Genomic DNA, 25,145 nt, shown 5'->3' with positions numbered 1-25,145 from the left:
TCCTCTAAGTCTACACTGTCCGAGGAGAGTCAGTGAAACAAAGCCATAGGCAGTGGGAGGAAGTATGAGCCTAGCAAGAAGAGGCTAGAAGTTTCTGTAATGTTCTAAATCAGTGTGATTAGGAAGGGCAGAATCAGCCTTGAGTGTTAAAAAAAAAAAAACACTGGAAACATGGATGAACCTTGAAGACTTTATGCTTGGTGAAATAAGCCAGTCACAAGAGGACGAATAGTGTATTGTTCCACTTCTATAGACAGACAGAAAGTAGAATGGGGGCTGTCAGGGGCCAGTGGGGCGAGGTGACGGGGGTGGTACTCTTCATGGGGACAGAGCTTCAGTCTGGGAAGATGGGAAGGTTCTGGAGGTGGATGGTGGTGACGGGCACACAACCATGTGAATGTACTGAATGTCACTGAAGTGTACATTTAAAAATGGTTAAAATGGTACACTTTATGTCATGTATATTTTACCACCACAAAAACTTGTAAAAAAAATCACTAAGGAAGGTCATATGGAAAAGGAAAAAATGAATGTTTAAAAAAAAAAAGACAAAGCCTTTTTTTTTTAATCAAGAGAGAGGTACCTGGCTCCAAGCTCAAGGTCTAGATTGAGGACAGTGATGATGAGTCCTACCACCCACAGATTTTAAGGACACCGTCACACAGGTCACCTGGTGGCTCCTGCGTGCCTCCCAGTCCTGAAGAAGGGTCTCTTTCCTCTAGCTCTGCCCAGCCCTGTCATTCATAATAGACAAATGAAAAGTCCCAGAAACCGGTTCTATCAGGGGAGTCTTTCTTTTGTTCGAGGCTTCGGTGGTTAATATGCTTGACGAATTTCAGAGTCTCTCTGTCTCTGTAGACCAGTGCCAAAGAGTTGTTTTCTGGATTCACTGTTAGCAGCTGAAATAAGCAAATACAATGACATCAGAACACAGAACTTCTTCTCAACTCGTTTCCTCAATGATTCACCACTGAACAGATGGTTTTCACATCATGTACTTAGACTGGTGATAGGGGATCTTTTAAAAAAGGTCCTTTACTAGGTGGAGCTATTCCTCTGGCTGTCAAGGCATTTTCCAATGAGCCCCATTCCAAATCATACCCAGAAAGATTTTTACCCAGTGCATTTATTTCTTACTATATTGAAAGATTACTTGGGAATGCACTAGGTAACTCTTAGCTTACATGAAATTTCTCAGTAGGGTAGGAGAAATGCTTCCTGATTTTCCTTTGGCATCTTTATTCCTTGCTGAGTACTTTCTATTAGAAATTAGAACCACGGCCAGGCAGACCATTATGTATTTACTGGCTAAAGACATTGGCTAAAGGTCATAAAAATTGGGTCTCTGTAGAGAGAGCTGAAAGCTTCCTCAAGAACTAAAAAGGGCAGTCTGCTGTCAGACGCAACTTACCTCTTCATCTTCACCTTTGGCAATGTAGGAGGTAAATCCACCATATTCTGGCTCCCAGCCTTACAAAGGGAAAATAAACGGCATTCAGAAAGCTCTGACTCCAAGACTGCATCCTCTGCTTCCATCGCTGATCCCATGCTGCTTACAGCTGAGGGATCTGAGAGCTCAGTAGTAACCAACTCTAAGACTTATGAGCTGGAATTTCCATTCAATCCGCATTAAGAACTGAAAACTAAGAATTGAATATAAAATGCACCTGGAAGGACAATTACATAGAAGAGGTAGATAAGGGGGTTACATGGAGGGAAATTATGGTTTGGTCCATATGCCCCCATACCTTAGTCACAGAAATAAATCCTCTGGGTTGGGAGACTGAAGTTCATGACCCCCAAGATCCCCTCCAACAGGGAGCTTCTGTCATCTGTAATCCTGGCCAAGGCACCTCACTTCTGAATTGGTTGGCTGGAGGGGGTCACCAGGGGACTGCCCCTCTCTTTTTTTTTTTTTTTTAAAGATTTTATTTATTTATCCGACAGAGAGAGATCACAAGTAGATGGAGAGGCAGGCAGAGAGTGGGGGGGGGAAGCAGGCTCCCCGCTGAGCAGAGAGCCCGATGCGGGACTCGATCCCAGGACCCTGAGACCATGACCCGAGCCGAAGGCAGCGGCCCCAACCCACTGAGCCACCCAGGCGCCTGGGACTGCCCCTCTCAAGGGAACAGTTCACTGCTGTCCTTCCTGCCTCTTACCTTCACAGCCACAGTAGAGAAGTAAGTCCAGGGCAAATTCCGTCTTGCTGTTGTCATGGATCAAAGTGTAGTGACCGGTCTTCCAACGCCTCAGTTCCCCCTGGCATGTAGGAACACTTGAGTCTAAGAAGAAACAACAGAAGGCCAGAAAAAACTTAAAATAACTTTGATACAGGGGCACCTGGGTGGCTCAGTCAGTTCAGTCTCTGACTCTTGATCTCAGCTCAGGTGTCGATCTCAGGGTCATGAGTTCAAGCCCCGTGTTGGGTTCCATGCTGGGTGTGGAGCCTGCTTAAGAAAATAAGCAACTTTAGGGCGCCTGGGTGGCTCAGTGGGTTAAAGCCTCTGCCTTTGGCTCAGGTCATGATCCCAGGGTCCTGTGATGGAGCCCCGCATTGGGCTCTCTGCTCCACAGGGAGCCGGCTTCTTCCCCTCTCTCTCTACCTGCCTCTCTGCCTACTTGTGATCTCTGTCTGTCAAATAAATAAATAAAATCTTTAAAAAAAGAAAAGAAAAGAAGCAACTTTGATACAACTGCTAGTTTGGGAGGGAAAAATAAGTAGAATGATCCAGCACTAAAGGGAAACCATTCCCATAAGCCCTCTGACCTACTGCTCCACCAAACCAGCCTTACTGACAGTGACTGTCAGAAATGTATTGTGTACCGTTTGGGGGGAGGGCAGGGAGGGGGACTTGACATTCTATTTCTTTCTTTACAAGAAATTTTAGATGGAATATACATTTTGCTGCCAATATAAAAATTATAACATGAATAAATTTATAATTTTAAATAGATTCCCCCTCACCACCTGCTGGCATCTCCTATTACTCATGTTTTATCTTGGTGTGATTCACTTGTTACAACTGGCAAAACAATACTGATACTTTATTATTGACTAAAGTCCATAGTTGACATTAGGGTCCACTCCTTGTGCTGTACATTCTATGGGTCTTGATCACTGCGTAATGTTGAGTCTGTCATCACTGTATCATACAGAATTGGTTTTTTTTTTTTTTTTAAAGATTTTATTTATTTATTTGACAGAGAGAGATCACAAGTAGGCAGAGAGGCAGGCAGAGAGAGAGGAGGAAGCAGGCACCCTGCTGAGCAGAGAGCCCGATGTGGGACTCGATCCCAGGACTCTGAGATCATGACCTGAGCCGAAGGCAGCGGCTTAACCCACTGAGCCACCCAGGCGCCCCAGAATTGGTTTTAATGCCCTAAAAAACCCCTGTGCTCCACCTAATTCATCCTTCCCTCCCTTCTAATTTCTTCCAACCACTGATTTTACTCTCTCCTTAGTTCTGCCTTTTCCAGAATGTCATAGAGTTGGAATCATACAGGAAGTAGCCTTTTCAGACCAGCTGCTTTCACTCAGCAATATGTACCTAAGGTTCCTCCATGTCTTTCCATGGAGATCAAGCTTGATTGTTTCTTTTTAACTGCATTCTGTTATGGTTAAAGAAGCTACTTTGTATGATCTATCTATGTTTCTATCTTTAATTTTTTTTAATTTTTTATTTTCCTAAAGATTTTTTTTATTTTTTAAATTTTATTTATTTGTCTGAGAGAGAGTGAGAGCGAGCGAGTACACCAACAGGCAGAGTGCCAGGCAGAGGCAGAGAGAAAAGCAGGCTCCCTGCTGAGCAAGGAGCCGGATGCAGAACTTGATCCCAGGACCCTGGGATCATGACCTGAGATGAAGGCAGCCACCCGACTGAGCTAACTAGGTGTCCCTAAAGATTTTATTTATTTATTTATTTATAATGATACTAACTTCATTTTTTTTTAAATTTAAAGATTTTATTTATTTATTTGACAGACAGAGATCACAGGTAGGCAGACAGGCAGGCAGAGAGAGAGAGAAAGGGAAGCAGGCTCCCTGCTGAGCAGAAAGCCCGACTCGGGGCTCAATCCCAAGACCCTGGGATCATGACCTGAGCCGAAGGCAGAGGCTTTAACCCACTGAACCACCCACGTGCCTTAAGATTTTGTTTTTAAGTAATTGCTACATCCAACGTGGGGCTTGAACTTAAAACCAGAGATCACACTTGATCTTTGCCAAAAGGCCGAGAAGTGATAAAACCAGAGATTACGCTACTGATACCTATCTTCTAAAATCTACTGAGACTAAATTTGTGGTCTTTCCTGGAAAATGTCCCATGTTCACTTGAGAATGTATATGCCACTGCTGGGGGGTATATTGCTCTGGATTATGCTTGTTACGTGTAGCTGGTTTATTGGGTTAAGTCCTCTTAGGAGCTGACTTCTCCCAGCTGCAACTGGAGAACTATCCCGTTTCTCCCTCCAATTCTGTCAGTTTTTGCTTCATGTATTTTCAGTCTGTCATCAAGTACGTAAAGATTTGTAAATTATTTTATCTTCCTGCTGTACTGAACTTTAAAAAATAATAGTATGTCCTTCTTTTTCTCTTCTTTTCTGAGTTAAGGTCTGTTTTGTTTGGATGCCTGGCTGGCTCAGGTGGGACAGCATGCAACTCTTTTTTTTTTTTTTTTTTAAAGATTTTATTTATTTATTTGACAGAGAGAGCAAGATCACAAGTAGGCAGAGAGGCAGGCAGAGAGAGAGGGGGAAGCAGGCTCCCTGGGGAGCAGAGAGCCCGATGTGGGGCTTGATCCCAGGACCCTGAGATCATGACCTGAGCCAAAGGCAGAGGCTTTAACCCACTGAGCCACCCAGGCGCCCCAGCAAGCAGCTTTTGATCTCAGGGCCATGAAGAGTTGGAGCCCCATGTTGGATGTGGAGCTTTACTTTAAAAAATAATAATAAATAAATAAATACAAAGTCTATTTTGTTTGATATTAGTAGAGCCACTCCTGCTCTCTTCTGGTTACTGTTTGCATGGAACATCTTTCTCCATCCTTTTATTTTCAATCTGTTTGCATCTCTGGATCTCAAGTGAGTCTCTTGTAGACAGCAGATAGTTGAATCCTGTGTTCCTGTCTATTCTGCCAATCTCTGTCTTTTGATTGTCATTTGCGTTTAATGTAATTACTAGGAAAGAGGGGCTTGATTCTTTCATTTTGCTATTTGTTTTCTAAATGCCTTGTAGCTTTTTTCATCTCTCATTTCCTATATTACAGTCTTTTGTGTTTAGTTGATTTTTGGTATTGAAATGTTTAAATGCCTTTCTCAGTTTCCTCTATGTATACCCTACAGCTATGTTCTTTGTTGGCACCATGTGGGTTACATTTAACATCCTAAAGTTGAGTTTATGCCAGCTTAACTTTAATAAAATAGGAAAAGTCTGCTCCTTTATGGCTTTGTCCCCCCCTCCCCTTTTCTTTAAGATGATGAACTTTACAAACACCTACTTTTTACATTTACCTCTGTATTCCCAGCTGCTTTGGCCCAGGGCCTTGCATACAGTGGTGGCCCAGTAATAGAATAAAGCATCCTTAGGCTGCCTGAACAGATTTTTTCCAAGTTCCAGGTTCCCATGAAAATGAAACCAAAAAGGAATAGAGGTTAATAGATATTTTTTCTTTCTTTCTTTCTTTTTTGTTTTGTTTTTGTTTTTAAGGTTTTATTTATTTGACAGAGAGTGAGAGAGCACAAACAGGGGGAGAGGGAAAAGCACGCTGCTCACTGAGCAGGGAGCCTGATGCAGGGATTGATCCCAAGACCCTGCGATCATGACTTGAGCCAAAGGCAGGAGCTTAGCCAAATGAACCACCCAGAAGCCCCAAGAGATACTTTTTAAAAAAGCCTGTGAGGCCCCACTGATCTTCACTTGATTCCTTTTAGGGCCCAGGTATAGATGTCAGTATCAATTATCAAGGAAAGCTAACTTTATCTTAAAGAAAGGCTATCCTGTGTAGTGACTAGCACAGAAAAAGCCACCTGGCTCTGGTTGTTCTAAATCTGTGGTGGCCAAAGCGACAGGTCAGTCAGTCTGGGAGGCCACAGAATTTGTGTTATGTGGTTCTTGTGTCACACTGTTGGCTTTGTGTCCTTGGGCATCCACCTCTCTTGTCTTTGCTCTTCTAACTGCAACAGGGCAGGGGTCTTCTCCAGAAGTCAGAGTGGAAGTAGGGAGAGTACAACTTAGGAGAGGAATCGGGCAGCAGATTTTCTCGTCTGATTTAGTAGGTGCCAAACTGTATATGCTCAGTTGGTAGCCGCTTATCTCTAGGTGCCAAAATTCCCACAGAAGCCTTACCTCTTAAATGTCCTATTTTCTCTGTTTGATCTTGTCTGTAAAGACTTCCTCTACTTTTTTTTTTTAAGCCTATTTTTTTTTTTTTTTTAACTAATCTCCACACCCAATGTTGGGCTCAAGTTCATGACCCTGAGATCAAGAGTTGCACGTTCTTCTGTCTGAGCCACCCAGGTGCCCTTAGACTTTCTCTACTTTTAATAATTTCCTTCTACCTATCTGCCCAAATTCAAGCACGTTTTTATAAGCAAGTTTAGGGTATTACTGGTCCTTGGCAGAAATAAGCTGTGTTCACCTGCCTCTTTTTGATGTTCTTATGTCTTAGAGTAGTTTGGGGCAAAGCCAGTCCTATTTCTGTCTACTGTTCTTACACTGTTAGCCTAATAAAATGTCTGAGCTGCCTCTCCTACCTAGAATGTTCTTCCCACAGATCCTTTTTGGTACTCAGGTCTGAGCTCGGATGGCAGCTCCCGAGACTGGTTTCTCCGGTTGCCCGGTCACCTAAGAGGCCACTTGGTCCTTCCTCAGCACACATCCTTATTCAGATTTTCTGCAAACACGTTTAATCTCCATCCTCTCCCACTAGAACATAAACTCTGGGAGAGCGGAGGCCTTGTTTGTTCCATCCTCCAGCTCCCAAAACAGGCCCAGCAGATCACAGATGCTCCAGTAACAGTTGCGGGATGAATCGATGACGGAAGAGTGAATGCTTCATGGTAAGTAAGGGCGACTCAGAACAATGGCTTACCTTGCTTTGCTCCGTTTTCCTCCGAGTCTGGGTCTGGCTGTTCCTTGCTCTGCTGTCTGTTGTTGCGGAAGGCCGTCCGATGGTTCTCTGGCTCGGAGGAGCTATGGCTTGTCCCTTCTTCAGTGTTATCGGTAGCAGAGGCTCCTTCTCCCTCTTTTTGGTTCTCCACCTCATCTTCGTCTGAAGGGGCCAGGAAGTGAAGTTTCAGGCCTGTGAAGTTGGAGAGCAGCAAGAACAGAGCCTCGGAGCGGAATAATTCCATGCAGTCCTTCAGAATGTCGGGAAGCTTGCTCTCCTCGGCTTTCTCATAAAACCTGGAAAGCAGTGAGGCCAAGCTGGTCAACAAAGCCACACCTGTACAATTACTCATGGAATAAAAGCTGCTCGTTAGTTTTGTACCCTGCTCCCTAGTCCTGGCACGGCCTGCTAAAGCACAGGTGGTTCGAACAGTGAGGTTCTACCAGGGCCTGCTACTGGATGTCCCTGGGAATGAAACATCACCAGGGCCAATGTCCTATTGCTGGCAAATGTCCCATTATTGGAAGTGAAACTTGCAGACAAACAGGCAGATGCTGAACACAAAGGCAAATGTCTCAGTTCTACCTTTTGTTAGGGGGACCTCGGCTGCTCCATTTCACGTCTCCTTTCTCCAGAGCCTCGCAGACCTCTGCAAATTTCTCAGGCTGGAAAATGAGCAAAGAAAGAAGCAGTTAGTGAGTCTCTCTATGATTCCACACTGGCCTTGCGGGTGGGGCCGCTCCGTAGAATCATGTTGGCTAATTCCTAAAAGGTCCAAAGGATGTTCACTCCTTTCGCCCATGGTCCCCCAGGCCTGCTACAGTGCAGCCAGAACAAAACCACTGGATAAATCCAAAGTATGCTTTAGCCAAGAGACCTGAGTGTCGATCTGGGCTATTTCCTTTAGTGGTCATGTATCTCATGTGAAATCACTAAACCTCTCAGACTCCTGCATTTATAAAATGAAGGTCATAATACAGTCTCTTCAATTTATAAGATGTGGGGAAAAAGAATGAAACTGCTTAACAGTCAATGTCATCACACTAGAACTCTCTGTAGGTCTCACTTTTATGTAATCAGCTTTCTAAATAGAGAAAGCCACGTGTAGAGCAAAAAGCTGATTAATCTATTGAAATCTGCTCCACAAGAGGCATTCTATATGCTTGTTCAATGTGACTTCCCAAGGAGTGTTCTTAAAACAGCAGTCTTTGGGATGCCTGGGTGGCTCAGTGGGTTAAGCCTCTGCCTTTGGCTCAGGTCATGATCTCAGGGTTCTGGGATTGAGCCCTGCATCGGGCTCTCTGCTCGGCAGGGAGCCTGCTTCCCCCTCTCTCTGCCTGCCTCTCTGCCTACTTGTGATCTCTGTCTGTCAAATAAATAAATAAAATCTTAAAACAAAAACAGCAGTCCTATCAGCTATAAAACAGGAAAGAGGATCCCAAAGCCTGGCTTAGGTAAGCTGAATAAAATAGGTTCAAACAAGTTTATATACTATAATAAATACTTCTCAAGCTCCTTAATATGCTAATGTCAGCTTTAAAATTCTGAGAGGGAGGGACATCTGGGTGGGTCAGTTATTAAGCATCTTCCTTCTGCTCAGGTCATGATCCCAGGGTCCTGGCATTGAGCCCCGCATTGGGCTCCCTATTTGGGGAGCCTGCTTCTCCCTCTCCCTGCTGCTCCCCCTGCTGTGCTTTCTCTCTCTGTCAAAAAAAAAAAAAAAAAAAAAAAAAAAAAAATTCCGAGAGGGAGGGAGATGGGGAGGGGGAGAGAGAGAGAGAGGTAGGTAGCATGTGGGGGTGTCTCAACCTTTTTTCTCGTGGAGGAACAGCTCTTGGGGCTGTGCTTCCATGGGATCCAGAGTCAACTGTGAGGCACCACACCAGTGTCTATGATCTCTTTTGGCCCTCACAACAACTCTTCAAGATGAACAAGGCATGTCTTACCCCAGTTTAACTGATGAAGAGCTATAAGCTCTGGGGGATTCAGTGATTTTCTCAGGTTAGTAAAACCACAGAGCCAGGACATGAACATGAAGTCTTCTGACTCCTGATGTAGTTCCCTCTCCACTGAAATGTGCTGTGTATCACTGTCAAACATTCATTAATAAGTGTTCTCAGTTAATAATCTATCTTTCATTAAAAGCAATAATAAACTGATAGGAAACCATATTCACCAAATGAATAGGAAGAAAGCTACATACAACTCCCTCTCAGTGTCGAAGCATGCATGCCTGCGTGTGTATGTGTATGTGTGTGTGTGTGTGCATGTGTAACATTAAGATTCCAGAAAACTGGGGAATACCCAAATGTGTATGTGTGTGTGTACCATTAAGATTCCAGAAAACTGGGGAACACTCAAGTGCGTGTGTGTGTATACCATTAAGATTCCAGAAAACTCTGTGTGTGTGTGTGTGTGTGTACACCATTTAAGATTCCAGAAAACTGGGGAATACCCAAGAGACTCTTAGCCCACTAAGCACACAACTGATATCAATGTTAGCTACTAGCATCACTTGTATATTTTATCAACAAGATGATATAAACATTCTAACCAGGAACTAAACAAAAAAAATCCTTTAGTGAGGCCTGTTTACCCACTCAAGAAGCAAGAAAAACAAAAGCACAAGTTATAACAGTAAGATTTTGTTGATACACTGGTCAGAACGTGCTGGCTTACCTTAAGGAACTCCTTTAGGAGAATTTCAGACCTTTCTTCAAACTCTTCTTGAATTTGAACTTGGTAATCCATGTCCAGATAAGTAGGGTTGATCCAATCATACAAAATTTCATGCTTACAAAGAAGCAGCAGATGCAAAACGTGAATTAACAATTCCTATTGTTTTGTTCTTACATCACTTCGTGCTAGTAAAATATATGCAAAGCCTCACTTTATAATCTTCTCCTTGTTACACATAAAAGTGATGGAAAACTCTGCTTGAGAAAAAGACACTCTCAAAAGTTTACCCAATAAAAGCGAAAGAAACTCCAAGTCCAATTTCATTACCAGGAAAACAAACCATATGGTAAAGCTTCTAAGATAAGAATCCCGACAACAGGCATTTATCCTTACATCTTGTGGGATGTGAGGGCTCCGGGGTATGAGAGGTTCAAAGTAGTTGGGAGGCCGGGTCAGTGAAGGACCATGGAACCAGCCACTTATAGACAAACGCGACTTTTCTTCAGATAGGACTTCAGACACCTGAAAGGACAAGGCCAGCAGCACATGAACATACCCACTGAGGGGGACGATTGCCAGCCAGGATGTGCTCACTTCCGGATCCGTCAGGCCGGATGCACACACAACCTGACCACGGAAGTACAACAGGAAGTGGTCACATTTCGATAATAGGGGACTAAACAGCATGATCCTTAGTACTCTGTGTATTTGTGGTTTATAATCGTTACCTGGTGAAAGGATACTGGAGACACTTCAAAGAAAACCAGTGTGTTCCATGAAGGGATAAGAGACTTGACGATCTGCTTCGGCTGAAAGTGTTCTGCACCAGGAGAGAAGACAACACGAATGCGGTTTCCTTATCAGCAACCACTTTCAGGCCACCTTGTTTCACTTTGACAATTCTCAGATTTCTAAGGGTAACTAGATGTACCCTGCAGATTGCAGGACGCCACCCCCTTCCGTCTGTTTCACTCAGTTCTGCTTGCTGACCACCGTTCGTGCTATGCCATCTGTTATCGCTGAGGGCTAGGATAGGTTTGGAAAGTTTTCGAGAGTCAACATCTGGTGTCAGTCATTAGGAAACCCTGACTTCCTGTGAGACAGACTGGCCCTGGCAGACTGATGGCCCCAGGCAGCTTTCCACATGTTCCCCCTTTCCAGGTTAGTACTCAGGAGTAGGGAATGACTAGTCCTCATGCTCATAATGGACTCCACCTCTGGAGTAATGACTCCAATGTAGAGAGGCGGCTGTCAGGGCTGGTGTCTGCTCGCCCTCCTCAGAGGAGGACACACACTGTGTGTTAAGAGCTCAGAAGTAGCTACTGGTGCTGACGTGCATGGGCTTGTCTTACCATCAACGTCATACAGGTCCAGGGTGCCCCCCAGGCTCCTGTCCCAGGGAGGAACCAGGTAAAGAATGAAGGCGATCCGGCGCCCTTCCAGCTCGTCGTCGTGGCAGAGGAGGGCATCTGCAATCGTGCAACACATGCTCTAATGTCCCCGAGCCAACAAGGAGCAGCCGATACTCTGATCCTGCATTTTTTTTTTCAAAAGATTTTATTTTTTTATTTGACAGACAGAGATCACAAGTTGGCAGAGAAGCAGGCAGAGAGAGAGAGAGGAGGAAGCAAGCTCCCTGCTGAGCAGAGAGCCCGATGCGGGGCTCCATCCCAGGACACTAGGATCACGACCTGAGCCGAAGGCAGAGGCTTTAACGCACTGAGCCACCCAGGCGCCCCTGATCCTGCATTTTAATATCGGTCCATCTGATATCCACCCGCAATGTGAGCTCCTCCACCCATAAAATGACACTTATTTCTCCTGTTTTATAATCAGAAACATAAAACTGGGAAGATGGAGAAATCTAAAAGCACTGAAGAGCACATATATGCACAGACCCCGGAGATAATCACTATCAATATTTTTGCTCATGTTCTTCCAGTATTTTTCCTACATATGTTTGCTTTTTTTTAAAAAAAAAAAAAAGGGTACCCTATAGTGGTTGTTTTGTGGCCTTTTTATTGCCTGCCCAGTGTCTGTTCTCATCACTACACATACCTGTCATGGTTTTAATGGCCTATAGTTATGCTACTATATGGACTATGAATTACCTTCTTTCTCCTTTAATTAATTTTCTACTTGCTTTTCCCATTTCTTATCTATTAAGCAAAATGTTTCAGTGAACAAATGAACATCATTGTATGTAGATCTCTTGGTAGCAGTTCCCGTTAATTTCTTGAGCTAAAGCTTCTAAAAGCTGTTAGGTGGGACTGAGCAGGGGAGGCATCCCTGCAGGGCAGGAGAAGGAGGGTTTGTTATGGTGAGCTCTGATCGTTCACACATGGAGCAATTGTTTCGATAAAGAAATATCCTGAAGGTGATAGAAGCCATGGTTTTCACTGCTGATGAAGGAAATTACAAATACAGAAATGGAGAAATCTGGGATAATCCTATGGTGTTGAATTGCAACTGTAGGAATCAATGTGAATTGAGTTTCCTATGCATGTAGATATTTACTTAGACCCTACATATTTCTAGACACTGACACACACACGTAAATGCATGTGTGCATATGCACATCTGTATATTCACTACCTCTTCTCTACTAAAAGGCCTGGGAGCAGTGACACCCCCAATAGCAGAAACACTTAGAGTCCAGATCTTGATTTCTAAGCATCATTTGTCTCTAAAAGCAATCAGGGTTCTTTGGAAGAATGGCTAACTCTCGGTCTAGAGCAAGGGACACATAAGACGAGCCCGGAAAATCTTGTTCTTGTGGGAAGTAAGATATATTATGAATGATGGGGACCCATCAAAAGGACACAGAAATCAGTTTAAAGGGGCTCCCCTTGATCAAATCAAGGACAAGATGAGCCTCACTTTGATAGAGCAACTGATTATAGCCCATTACATAGTGACCCATAAATCCACACTGATGTAAATAAATAAATGAATGAATAAATGGGAAGAGAAAAAGGTTTCCTTTACAGAATGACAACCAATAAATGTAAAGGGAATGGTTTTATTTTTAAAAAATCACCATTTGGCAACCTGCACAGTAATAATTTTGCAAGAAATGCCAGAAGGTGCTAAAGTAAGTGAATCAAAGTTAGAGGAGAAATGGGATATTTACATAATCCTTAAGTATCTCCCCACAAAATTCTGATTTACTTACAGAAAGAAAAAGAACAAGTTTATAGTAGGAAAACCTGACATCAGTTACCACCTTAACTAAATAATCAAAGTTAGTATCACTAGCCTATGACACGTAGAAACCATATACCCCTTGATAAGATGCAGCAAAAAACCCCCACATAATTGATTCTGTAACATTTCTACCCAAAATTCAAGGCTTGAATCTAATCCCGAGGAGGCATCAGACAGATGATCCAAATTGAGGGCAGATTTACAAAATAAGTCCTCTGTAAACCTCTGGAAGCATTTAGATCATGAAAGTCAAGGCAAGACTGAAGAACTGTTCTAGACTGAGGGAGACCAAATCAGGCACGACAGTTCTGCAAGCCCGGAGAGGATCCTTTTGCAATCAAGGACCAAACAGTGGAACTTGAATGGAGCCTGCGGATTAGATGGGAATAATGTATCGATCTTAATTTCCTGATTTTGATGGTTTACTGCCATCATCTAGGAGAATGTCCTTGTTGTAGGAATCACTGAAGAACATGGGGGGCCCGGAGCAGGCCAGCAAACTACTCTCAAGTAAAATGGGAAAAAACTATTTGTACAATGCTTGCCACGTTCCTGTAAGTTTGAAATGATATTCAATTAGAAAGAAAAAAGTTTTTAAAAAAGGATGTAGGACAGGACTTGTCCTGTGTATCACTCAGCCTCAAAAAGTGGTTACCAATGTATACTTCTCCCATTAGACTCTATACTGTATGAGAGTAAACCCACATCAAAATTCCTCTTAGTAAAACAGGGGCGCCTGGGTGGCTCAGTGAGTTAAAGCCTCTGCCTTCGGCTCGGGTCATGATCCCGGGGTCCTGGAATCGAGCCCCACATCGGGCTCTCTGCTTAGCAGGGAGCCTGTTTCCCCCCTTCTCTCTCTCTGCCTGCCTCTCTGCCTACTTGTGATCTCTGTCTGTCAAATAAATAAATAAAATTTTTAAAAAAATTTTTACTTAGTAAAATCAAAACACTTTCCCTTTCAGGTGAAAAAGCAAACATGCTTTCAAAAAGACATTTCTATGCTCACAAAGGGAACAAGTGACAATGGAAACCTCTGAAGGGAGAGGGGGACAAGGAGAAGGTGCAGGGCCTGTCAGGGTTTATACTGCATCCTTCTATATTGTTTGAAGATCTTTTCCTTAAAAATATAGTCCTTTCTTATCTTCAAAAGAACAAGGGGAAAAAAAAAGAAAAAAAGGCACTAAGGGATATTTGCTCCCTAGGAAGCCCAAGAGTGGCGTTGACAATACCTCCTCTGAGTTTCCTGATGCTCCATACCGAGTTGGCTAGTGTGTGCCTTGTCAGCATTTTTCTGAAAATGTGGTCAACAGCTTTCATCATATTTCCACCGAAGGGAAAACTGCCTTATAAGGTAGGCGTTTTGGTATTCGAGCCAGGTCAAATCTATTAAGAAGGTCCTAATGCGGGGTGCCTGGGTGGCTCAGTTGTTAAGGGTCTGCCTTTGGCTTGGGTCATGATCCCAGGATCCTGGGATCGAGCCCCACTTCAGGCTCCCTGCTCAGCGGGAGGACTGCTTCTCCCTCTCCCTTCTCCCACTCCCCCTGCTTGTGTTCTTGCTCTCTCTCTGTCACATAAATAAAATCTTAAAAAGAAAAAAAAAGAAGAAGGTCCTAATGCTATTGTGGGGGCGTGTCCAAGTCTAGGAATCTGGCACACTGATGGTATCTCACCAATACTATGTAGCTAAAGCCTGTAAGTCCTCCAGACATCAAGGCCTTTATCTCTTACCAGAGAATTCATATTTAGCACAGGACATATCAATAGTTGATTCCAGGTCAATCTTGGAAATGTCAGCAAGCCAAGTCCGGAAATCTTCAAACAGAACTTTCCTAGAAATGTCAACAAAGGCAACTTGTTAGCCACAGCGTTTGGATCTCGGCCACAGCTACTTTTTCCTGGATGCTGTCGTAGCTTCTTTACTTTCAACTTGCACAGTTTAGGACTTGGACCTGAAATAAAGAGAAAGAAATACAAAGCCATCTACTATAATATAGTTTTGCTCTGCTATTCCGTTTCACTTTCTTCCTCTTTGGTTGATAGCATGCCCCATCACGGTAGTACTCTGCCGTCCATCATAATTCAGCACACTGATGTTCCTTTCCGGGAGTTTTAGACACATTCTGTGGCACTCAATACTACCCCACTGTTTAATGACCACTTGGGTGACACTGTTGCAGATTAAAAACTTCAAGCTGCAATGATGGTACCTTGCTAACTGTGTAGGATCAGAAAACCTTTCATAGAAGTTCTTTTTTTTTTTTTAAAGATTTTATTTATTTATTTGACAGAGAGAAATCACAAGTAGATGGAGAGGCAGGCAGAGAGAGAGAGGGAAGCAGGCTCTCCGCTGAGCAGAGAGCCCGATGTGGGACTCGATCCCAGGACTCTGAGATCATGACCTGAGCCGAAGGCAGCGGCTTAACCCACTGAGCCACCCAGGCGCCCCTCATAGAAGTTCTGATGCTAGCACGGTACCAGTAAGAGATGCCGAACATTTCCATTCACCAGCTAACAGGGCTCTTTGTAGAGAAATCTCTTTAACCCCATTTATAATTCACTCAGCCAATTGACTTTGAAATTATGTGAATCTTGATGAGTTGAGAACATTTTGAAAGGACTTACATCAGTTCATATGTTGCACACACAGACAATATTTTTTGGACCATCTTAGTCCAGATGTACACAACTGAAAATGCAACTGTGCTGTTCATAATTAAATGTCAAGTCTCCAGGCTGATCTCCTAAGATTTTAATACCAAGTCTTTTTTCTATTCTATACATTACCAAACCAAAAAGTTCTATAAAATACTGTGCGAGGTTGGGCCAACCGGAAATGCCCATGTAACTTAAAAACAGAGCTGCTGACTATATCCATTGTGCCAGCAGAGCAAAATGCTGAACCAGGCTTGAGATGTGGGCGGCGAACATTTCTGCAAAGTCTTGATGCTTTAAGCACTATTATCGAAGCCTTAAATCCCTCTTTTACTGGTAACATTGGCTTCCTCAAATGTATTCCATAAAAAGCTCCTCCTTTAGTAACTCTGTGAAAGTGTCGCAAGGACAGGATTATTTCCTGTCATTATTCTCATTTGTTAATTGAATTTAGGAGAAATCAAAGAGTATAAACATCAATTTTCTCTTCCAAGGAATCCCGTCTCTCACTCCAGCCGGCTGTGATCCTATGGGTCACAGGATCCATTCCTGTGGGAATGGAACCTCAGTCCTACAGGAAAGGCTTACCAGAGGCATGCTGTGAACTAAGGAGATAATGCCTTCTAGCGCAATCATCTCTCTTTGGAACAACAACAAAAGGTCAAAATAAATATGAAATGTTAGAGATGCAGTTCACACACAAGCAACACTTCAGAATTGGGAAGAAATAACACTCCGTGCAGGCTGCCATCATATATCAAAATGTCCCAGAGGATGAAAGAGAATGAGAAAAAAAAATGACTTCTGTATAAATGAAAAACAGTTATTACAAAGTAACATCGTGCTTCTTGTAATAAAACCAGGGAGGGAAAAGCCCTCTATAAGTAAAAAGAAACTGTTAAAAAAAACCCGAAATCCTACAAGCCAGATTTAAACATTCCATTCTTCTGTCTTTTCTTTTGTACACAGATAGCCAAATATATCTCTTTTTAAAAAAATCATTCACATTGGGGCGTCTGGGTGGCTCAGTCATTAAGTGTCCGCCTTTGGCTCAGGTCATGATCCCAGCGTCCTGGGATCGAGCCTGGGATCGAGCCCTGCAACGGGCTCCCCGCTCAGTAGAAAGACTGCTTCTCTCTTTCCCACTCCACCTGATTGTGTTCCCTCTCTCGTTGTGTCTCTGCCTGTCAAATAAATAAATAAAATCTTAAAAAAAAATCATTCACATTGTGCGCGCAGTTTTAGTGTTTTTTTTAAGGGTTTTATTTACTTGACACACAGAAAGAGCACAAGCAGAAGAGGCAGACAGAAGGAGAGGGAGAAGCAGGCTCTCTGCTGAGCAGAGACCCTGATGTGGGGCTCAGTCCCAAAGGTAGACGCTTAACCAACTAAGCCACCAACATGCTCCCATCTTTTCTCTTGACAAGTGTACTGCATCAACTCTAATATGCTTTCTCTGTAAGAAGAATCATTATTTTGCTATGACTTAAAAAAATGTTGCCAATTAAAACAGGACACAACAGTAATTTGTGAGAAATTGGATCTCAGCAGTGCTAAAATGTGAAAAAAGAAAATGTATCTTAGAATTGGTGAAATTGGGTTTAACTTAACCATTCTCATGTATTAAAATTCACACATGTCATATTCAATGGTTGTAGAGTTTTCTTCTCATGCTTGTATCATTACTTATATATATCTCAATGAGTGGCCATTTAATTTGTATATAATTTTTCATTATTTTGGGGCACCCGAGTGGCTCACTGGGTGTGTCCGCCTCTTGATTTCAGCTCAGGTCATGATCTCAGGGTCATAGGATAGATCAAGCCTGCATCAGGTTCTATACTCAGTAGGGAGTCTACTTGGAAGATTCTTTCTCCCTCTCTCCCTTCCCCTCTCCCAACTAGCATTAGAGCGTGCAATCTCTTTCTCTAAAATGAATAAATCTTTAAAAAAAAATTTTTTTTTTTTTTTTTTTTTTTACTATTCTAAACATTACGACATGCAATCTTGCGAGGAATTTTTTGATCACATCCTTAATTATTTTCTCAGGGTAAATTCTTTTTTTTTTTTTTTTTAAGATTTTTTTTTTTTATTTGACAGAGAGAGCTCACGGGTAGATAGAGAGGCAGGCAGAGAGAGAGAGAGAGAGAGAGGGAAGCAGGCTCCCTGCTGAGCAGAGAGCCTGATGTGGGGCTTGATCCCAGGACCTGGAGATCATGACCTGAGCCAAAGGCAGCGGCTTAACCCACTGAGCCATCCAGGTGCCCTCAGGGTAAATTCTTTTTTTTTTAAAGATTTTATTTATTTATTTGACAGAGAGAAATCACAAGTACACTGAGAGGCAGGCAGAGAGAGAGAGAGAAGGAAGCAGGCTCCCCACAGAGCAGAGAGCCCGATGTGGGGTTGGATCCCAGGACCCTGAGATCATGACCCGAGCCGAAGGCAGTGGCTTAACCCACTGAGCCACCCAGGCGCCCCAGGGTAAATTCTTATAAGTGGAATGACACTATAAAAAGGTAAGCATAATTTGAAGAGTTTTGATACATTTTTCAAAACCATCACCTAAGAAAGGGATCTATAATTCTGTCAGCACTGGGGGGTTTTATTTTGAATATATATGCCAACCTAACATGTGAAAAACGGTTTCAGCAGTGTTTCCTTGATTGCTGACAAAGCTGAACATTTTATCACTGAGAAGGTGGGTGCTGGAATCAAATTGACTTGAGTTTGTAGCTTAGTTCCCTCGGTTTTCATCTAGGAAGCCTTGAAAAAGTTATGTAATTTCTCAGTCTGTTTTCTCCTCTACAAAATGGGGTAATGACCTAATGCTACATGATGTAACATTTTCCACACCCAAGAAATATGATTAGTTATTTACCTTAAAGCACAGATGTGAGGCTCCCTTCTCTTCTTCAAATCATCAGACTTGATCATAGAAAAAGGAAAAAAAAAAAGGTATTTCCTTTATATATTAGAAACACACAGGAATGCAGTTCAGTGCGTATCCTAGTAGTAGAGGATTGTGGTAAAGAGCCTGGACAACGACAAGATGCCTGGGTTTGACCTATGGCCTCCATGTGGCAGCTCCGTGACCTGGGCAAGTTACTTAATCCCTCTGGACCTTATTCATGCAAATACTTAAATAGTCATTGACAGAAGTGTTTATTTTCTTTTTGAGGGAGTCAACAAACATAAAAAGCTGAAAGTTGGTAAGAAAGAAGGTGACAAAGGCACAGGGAAAAACAGCAGGATATGAGGGACTAGGCATGCTGAAGTTTGGGATAAGGTCTACAAGCACAAACATGGTGGCCAGGCTAGATTTCGCTGAGTGAAGCCAAGCCCTGAACAAGGTTAGGAAACATGCCAAGGGAATATCTAGGCAAAGAGGATTCAAGGTCCTGGAGCGCCTGGGTGGCTCAGTCAGTTAAGTGTCCAACTCTTGATTTTAGTCAGGTTGTGATCTCAGAGTTGTGAGATCAAGCCTCACGTCAGGCTACCTGCTCAGCATGGAAGCTACTTGAGATTCTCTCTTCCTCTCCCTCTGCTCCTCCCACCCCCCCAGCACTCTCTCTCTAAAAATTAAATTAATTAATTAAAAAGAAAAAGAGGATTCAAGGTCCTGAGCATGAAGAAATCCAAAGAGATTGTGGCTGGAGCATAGAGAGTGTGGGGGACAGCAGTCAGCAGTAGGAGGTGAGGCCCAAGAGGCAATGGGACGCCTTAGAGCTCTTCTAAGTATTTTGGCTTTCTGTCAGAGAAATGAAGAACCTTCGGAGGCTTTAAGCAAGGGAGTAATAGGTTTCCATTTACGCTTTTAAAAATTGAGATAAAATGTACTGTTTTAATCATCTGAGTGCTTAATTCAGTGGATTTAATATACTCATGATGTTGTGTGGACCACCACCATCTGATTCCAGAACACTTATCATCCCCACCCCAAAAGGAAACCCTAGAGTCATTAGGCAATCGCTGTACATAGTCTTCTCCCCCAAGGTCCTGGCAACCACTAATCTACTTTCTGACTCTCTATATGGATTTGCCTAGTCAGGACATTACATATAAGTGGAATCCTACAACACGTGGCCTTGCGTGTCTAGTTTCTCTTAATACATTCCCAGGGCTCCTCCATGACACAGAAGCATTGCTCTGCCATTCTTATTCCTGGCTGAGTAATATTCCATTGTGTGGCTAGATCACACTCATCTGTCCATTCATCAGGTGATAGACATTTGGGTTCTTTCCACTTTTTTAGATATTATGAATAATCTTCTATGGCCATTGGTGTACTTGTTTTTATGTGCACATATTTTCAATTCTCTTGGGTCCACTGTTATTTGAAAAGAACACAATGGCTGTGATTGTATAAGTGGGCAAGAGTGGAAGCAATGAGACTGGCTAATAAACTAATAGAATAATTCTGATGAGAGGATAAGATGCTTTGGACTGGTTGTTGGTAGTGTAAGTGGAAAGAAGTGTTTTTTTCCAGATATTTTTTGTGGAGAGAACCTGCAGAATTTCCTGACAAACTAGGTATGAGGTGAGAGAGGAACAGAAAGTTTTTAGCCTGGGCCACTTGGAAAGATAGAGTTGCCATTCACTGGATGGGTAACTTTGCAGGTGGAGAAGATTTAGGAGGAGAAGAACAGTTTAGTTTTGGGCTTAAGTGTGAGACACTTAACAGATATCCAAGAATAGAGGCAAAGCTTTGGGAGTCCCTGGAAATCTGCCTAGAAGTGGCCCGAGGGCAAAGCCCTAAAGTACTCCATCATTAAGAAGTCAGGTACAAAAGGAAGACTTACCAGAGGAAACCAAGCGCTTACCAGGTAGAAAGAAGACCGAGAGAACATTTCATATACTGAAAGTAAAGAAAATGTCTCCCAGAGAAAGGAGTAACATAGTAGCTCAAATGCGGCTGGAAGGTCAAGTGAAATGAATCCTGTATTTACTAATGTGGAAGTTGTGAGTGACCTTGACAAGTGTAGTTTCGGTGGAGTAGTAGGTAAAAGCCTGATGTAAAGTGGGCTTAACAGAGAATGGGAGTAGTATTTTGAGAAAGCACAGACAACTTATATGGAATTCTACTGTTAAAAAGAGCAGAGGAAAAAAAAAAAAAAGAGGAGCAGAGGAATGAGGTGAAAGGCAAAGTCAGGTCAAAAGCATTTTTTTCTTAGGAAGAGCTTTCTTTGACATGTCACAAGGAATGATCCAGAAGATAAGGAAAAAAAAAAACTAATGTATTCCCCTCATCTGTACAACAGGAATAGTAAGGTACTTCCTTCATAGGACTGTTATGAGTACTTAGCATGGCATAAAGCATGCACTCGGTAACACTTGCTTTAAAATACCCAGAATATCAGGAAACTCTTACTGACACACTTGCTTGGGAAGGTTGTAAGATGTCACAGACCCCATTATTATTATTATTATTATTTTTAAAGATTTTATTTATTTATTTGACAGAAAGAGAGAGAGATTACAAGTAGGCAGAGAGGCAGGCAGAGAGAGCGGGGGAAGCAGGCTCCCCAGTGAGCAGAGAGCCTGATGTGGGGCTCGACCCCAGGACCTGGAGATCATGACCTGAACCAAAGGCAGAGGCTTTAACCCACTGAGTCATCCAGGTGCCCCAAGGTTGTAAGATGTCATAGACTCCATTATTAAGGCAAATCATAACACAAGCAAAGAAAAGCAGATATAAGCAAAGTTTGAAGGGATAGGAGACTAAAAATAGGTTTTACATCTACTGTTTTAGGATGAAAAAGTTCAGTCCCAACAGCAAAGTAGAATTTTACCAAATATCCATATGATCGAAAGTAATCTTTTCCCCCCCTTCTCATTACCCACGCTCCTTTTTATTATTTTGCCACTCATTGATATCAGTTAGAAGTATTTTCATCTACCAGACTGCATCAAGTAAAAACCAGGTTGGTTTCTCTGTTTTAGTAATCAGAGACATATACAGCCCTAAATCAACAGGATAACCTAGTCTTATTGAAGTTGATATAATTACAAAGGCAGACAGCTGTGGTTTTTAATGTATATAAAACTTTACTAGGATAAAAGTTTAACTTTCATCAGATTTCCTCACCTAGTAAGAGTCATATCAAGTGTGTATTTAACTTGGTTAATTATATGTGTTAATTAAAGATTGACGGATGGGAGGACACAATCAGCTCTAGTGCAAAAGAATAAAGGCACGAGAGGGAAATCACATTTACTCCCTCATCGCAGATAAAGAGAAACCAAACAGTTTCTAAACCGTTTGGTTTCTCTTTAGAAAGAAATGCAAAGAAAACAAAATAATCCTCATCTTTTTCATTTTTATTTTATTCTGTGGTTTTTAAGGGCTGATATCCTTGAGATTTTAGGAAGGATTTCCAAGCGTGATATATACCATGTACTAAAAATATATTACCCTCAAACTGGGGAAGCCAATGACCTATATTTCTACAACCAGACTGAGCCCTGTCTTCTGAGAGTAGAAAAACTGGCCTTGATTTTGATATGGTCTTCCCTGCCAAATTAAACTGTCCACCAAAAAAAGAACAGATCTCACTTCCCTTAGTCAGATTGCGATGCACAGTGTATTACAGTATATAAAACTACCTAAAGGCATGAACTCAAAAATGTAAATGGGTATTATTTTCCAACATACAGCTCTCTTCAGCATACCAATCCCCAAAATGTACTTAATCCCTTTTGTTTATAACGTGCTTAACTTACTGGCTTGTTTTATTTCCTGACTATCTGTCCCCATCACTAGCACCTCTCTTAGTTTAAATTTAGAAGCCTTACAGGGCAGGAGCTGGCAGGAACTGACAGCCTTCTGTCAGAGGTTCCCATGCAATAATTATAGCACCTAACACACTGTTAATATTCAGTAAGCTTATGTGAAAGAATGAATGCTTTTAGCAATGTCAAGGCAAGAACCTTTCTAGGCAAACCCAATCTAAAATCTCTAGTCTAAAGGTAACAAATGATTCTGTAGATAATGCATTTCTGAGGTGGAAGAGTGAATGTGAAAGGGACATAAATACCTGCTGGAACTTATATAAATCGTTATACTTTTCATGGAAGTCCAAGTTCAAAAGTTCCTTCTGAAGCCCTTCCAAGAAGTTTTGGCTTTGGATGAAGTTTGGTATCACGCAGTGAAGAAAGGGATCCATGTCCATGACAATGGCCTCTGTTGGAAGGAAAACATTACTTATAGCTTTTTCCCCTTTTGTATTTTTTTTAAAGATTTTATTTGTTTATTTGACAAGAGAGAGAAAGATTACAAGTAGGCAGAGGGGCAAGCAGAGAGAGAGGAGGAAGCAGGCTCCCCGCTGAGCAGAGAGCCCGATGTGGGGCTCTAGTGCAAAAGAATAAAGGCATGAGAGGGAAATCACATTTACTCCCTCATCGCAGATAAAGAGAAACCAAACAGTTTCTAAACTGTTTGGTTTCTCTTTAGAAAGAAATGGACTCTGAGACCATGACCTGAGCTGAAGGCAGAGGCTTAACCCACTGAGCCACCCAGGTGCCCCCTGCTTTGTATTTTTGACCCAAATAGCATGGCACAGGGAATACAAAAGGGAATGTTCACACATTTTCAGAAATGTTTCTAGTACCTAAAGACTTGGGGGAAGAATTATAAGCTCTCCCCCACTTTTTTTTACCCATTCAATATTACTTTTTAAATATATTCTGCTTAAAATTCTAGTCCTTAAGAGTACAGGTGGTGTCGCTAAGTTAAGGTTCCTGTGTTTTTGTTTGTTTGTTTGTTTGTTTTTTAGTTCAGGGATTAGCCACTGAACTGAATATATTTTAGATTCTTTATTCATTTCCCCCCAGCTTAAAGTGAGAGGAGCAAATAAAAAATGAGAATAGAGGAGCACCTTGGTGGCTCAGTTGGCTAGGCATCCAACTCTTGATTTTGGCTCAGGTCATGATCTCAGGTTTGTGAGACAGAGCCCTGTAGTGGGCTCCATACTAGGCTAGGAGTCTGCTTAGAAATCTGTCTCTCCTCTCCCTCTGAGCTTCAACCCCTAAAAAAATGAAAATAGCAATACTGGCTGACAAGTTTTTTTCAACCTTGCCTTTTCTTTCTCCAAGTTACTGTTGGAGGAAGTTATAACTCACACTTTTTCTTTCTTTCTTTCTTTTTTAATAAGTCCTTTTTTAAAAGATTATTTATTTATTTGACAGAGATCACAAGTAGACAGAGAGGCAGGCAGAGAGAAAGGAGGAAGCAGGCACCCTGCTGAGCAGAGAGCCCGACTCGGGGCTCGATCCCAGGACCCTGGGATCATAACCTGAGCGGAAGGGAGAGGCTTTAACCCACTGAGCCGCCCAGGCGCCCCCAACGTACACTTTCTTTTCAAATCAGTTCAAGCATAACTCTTCAATGCCTTGATTTCTGTCTCAAAATTTTAGCTACTGCCTCTAATACTCTAAAGATTAGGTAACCCCCTAATATTAATAGTCACCACCACCAACACCGCCATATAGCCCGTGCCAAATACAGTGGTGTTATATACGTGATGTCACTTAATCTCCTCCGCAACCCTGTGGTAGACATTACCGCTCTTTCCATCCTACAGCTGAGGATATCCACAAGTCCCTGCGGGTACAGAGCTTGCCCTTTCCACACTAAGCGATCACTTTTCTATGTACCTCCAGACACCCAGGACTCACCCCTTCAAAGCACCTAACAACTGAAACCAAAATCATGGCAAACTCGAGGAGGGAAAGCATGATGCATGAAGCGGAATTCTCATCCTCTAAAGCGATATCTGAAGCTGAGGCAGGAATCGTTTAAGGTGGGTTCCTTCCCTTGCTCAACACTCGTTTACTTCCCTCGGGTCACGTAGTCGACCTATGGGCGTGTAAAAACGAGTAAGCTCGGGTGCCAGCTATCTGACAGCTCATTAATACATGCTCTGGCTACACGATTTTGGGAGAGCCAGTCACTGCCCTCGGAAGAACTACAAACTTGCATGCCCCTCTGCTTCCCAACTCTGGGGCCTACGTTTTTTCCTCTTCTCAGATTTCTAAATCCAAGCCGAACTTGGAATAATGGAGGGCAGCCGGAGAGTCCGAGGTGGCCAAAGTCACACCGTCTCCAGGGGTCTCTCCCCTTGTGGCCCCGCTGCCGGGGGGGCTCGGCTCGAGTGGCAGGACTTTCAGAGGCCCCCAGCCAGACCCTGCTCCCCGCTCACAGCACCCGGTTACCGTGACGGAACGGCGTCCTGCGGCTCCAGGCCTCAGACACCTGCTTTTTCAAGGTTTCTTGCGTGACAGCGTCCGAAAACTCCGCTATCACCTCCTTCTTTCCCCTTTTCCCGGTCCGGCCGGGAACAGGCTCAGCTGGCCGTTTCCCATTCATCTTCTTTTAAGCTACAGACCCACGCCGCACTGATTATGCAGCTACTCTCCTAGGCTGACTACAATTCCCCAAATGCCTCCACTCCCGTGTTCCCTAGCGCCGACCAATAGGAAGTACCAAGGTTCAAGAAGGCGGAG

At 42.8% G+C, this 25,145-nt stretch overlaps 1 protein-coding gene across 1 annotated transcript; it reads right to left on the bottom strand.

Moving 5' to 3' along the window:
- Positions 1-176: 176 nt before the first annotated feature.
- On the bottom strand, positions 177-25,089 carry OGFOD1 (2-oxoglutarate and iron dependent oxygenase domain containing 1). The gene is made up of 13 exons (XM_059381859.1): positions 24,855-25,089; positions 22,679-22,824; positions 18,523-18,569; positions 14,721-14,821; positions 11,138-11,254; positions 10,514-10,605; positions 10,179-10,307; positions 9,786-9,899; positions 7,692-7,771; positions 7,089-7,402; positions 2,160-2,282; positions 1,412-1,470; positions 177-899 (listed from the first exon to the last, which is right to left on the bottom strand). Exons 1-13 carry the CDS (start codon positions 25,006-25,008, stop codon positions 738-740), a joined length of 1,638 nt encoding a protein of 545 aa, XP_059237842.1. The 5' UTR covers positions 25,009-25,089; the 3' UTR covers positions 177-737.
- Between the last annotated feature and the right edge of the window lie 56 nt (positions 25,090-25,145).

This window comes from Mustela nigripes, chromosome 17 (genome assembly GCF_022355385.1).
Source record: "Mustela nigripes isolate SB6536 chromosome 17, MUSNIG.SB6536, whole genome shotgun sequence".
NCBI lineage: Eukaryota > Metazoa > Chordata > Mammalia > Carnivora > Mustelidae > Mustela > Mustela nigripes.
This window is presented reverse-complemented; position numbering and strand designations above follow the sequence as displayed.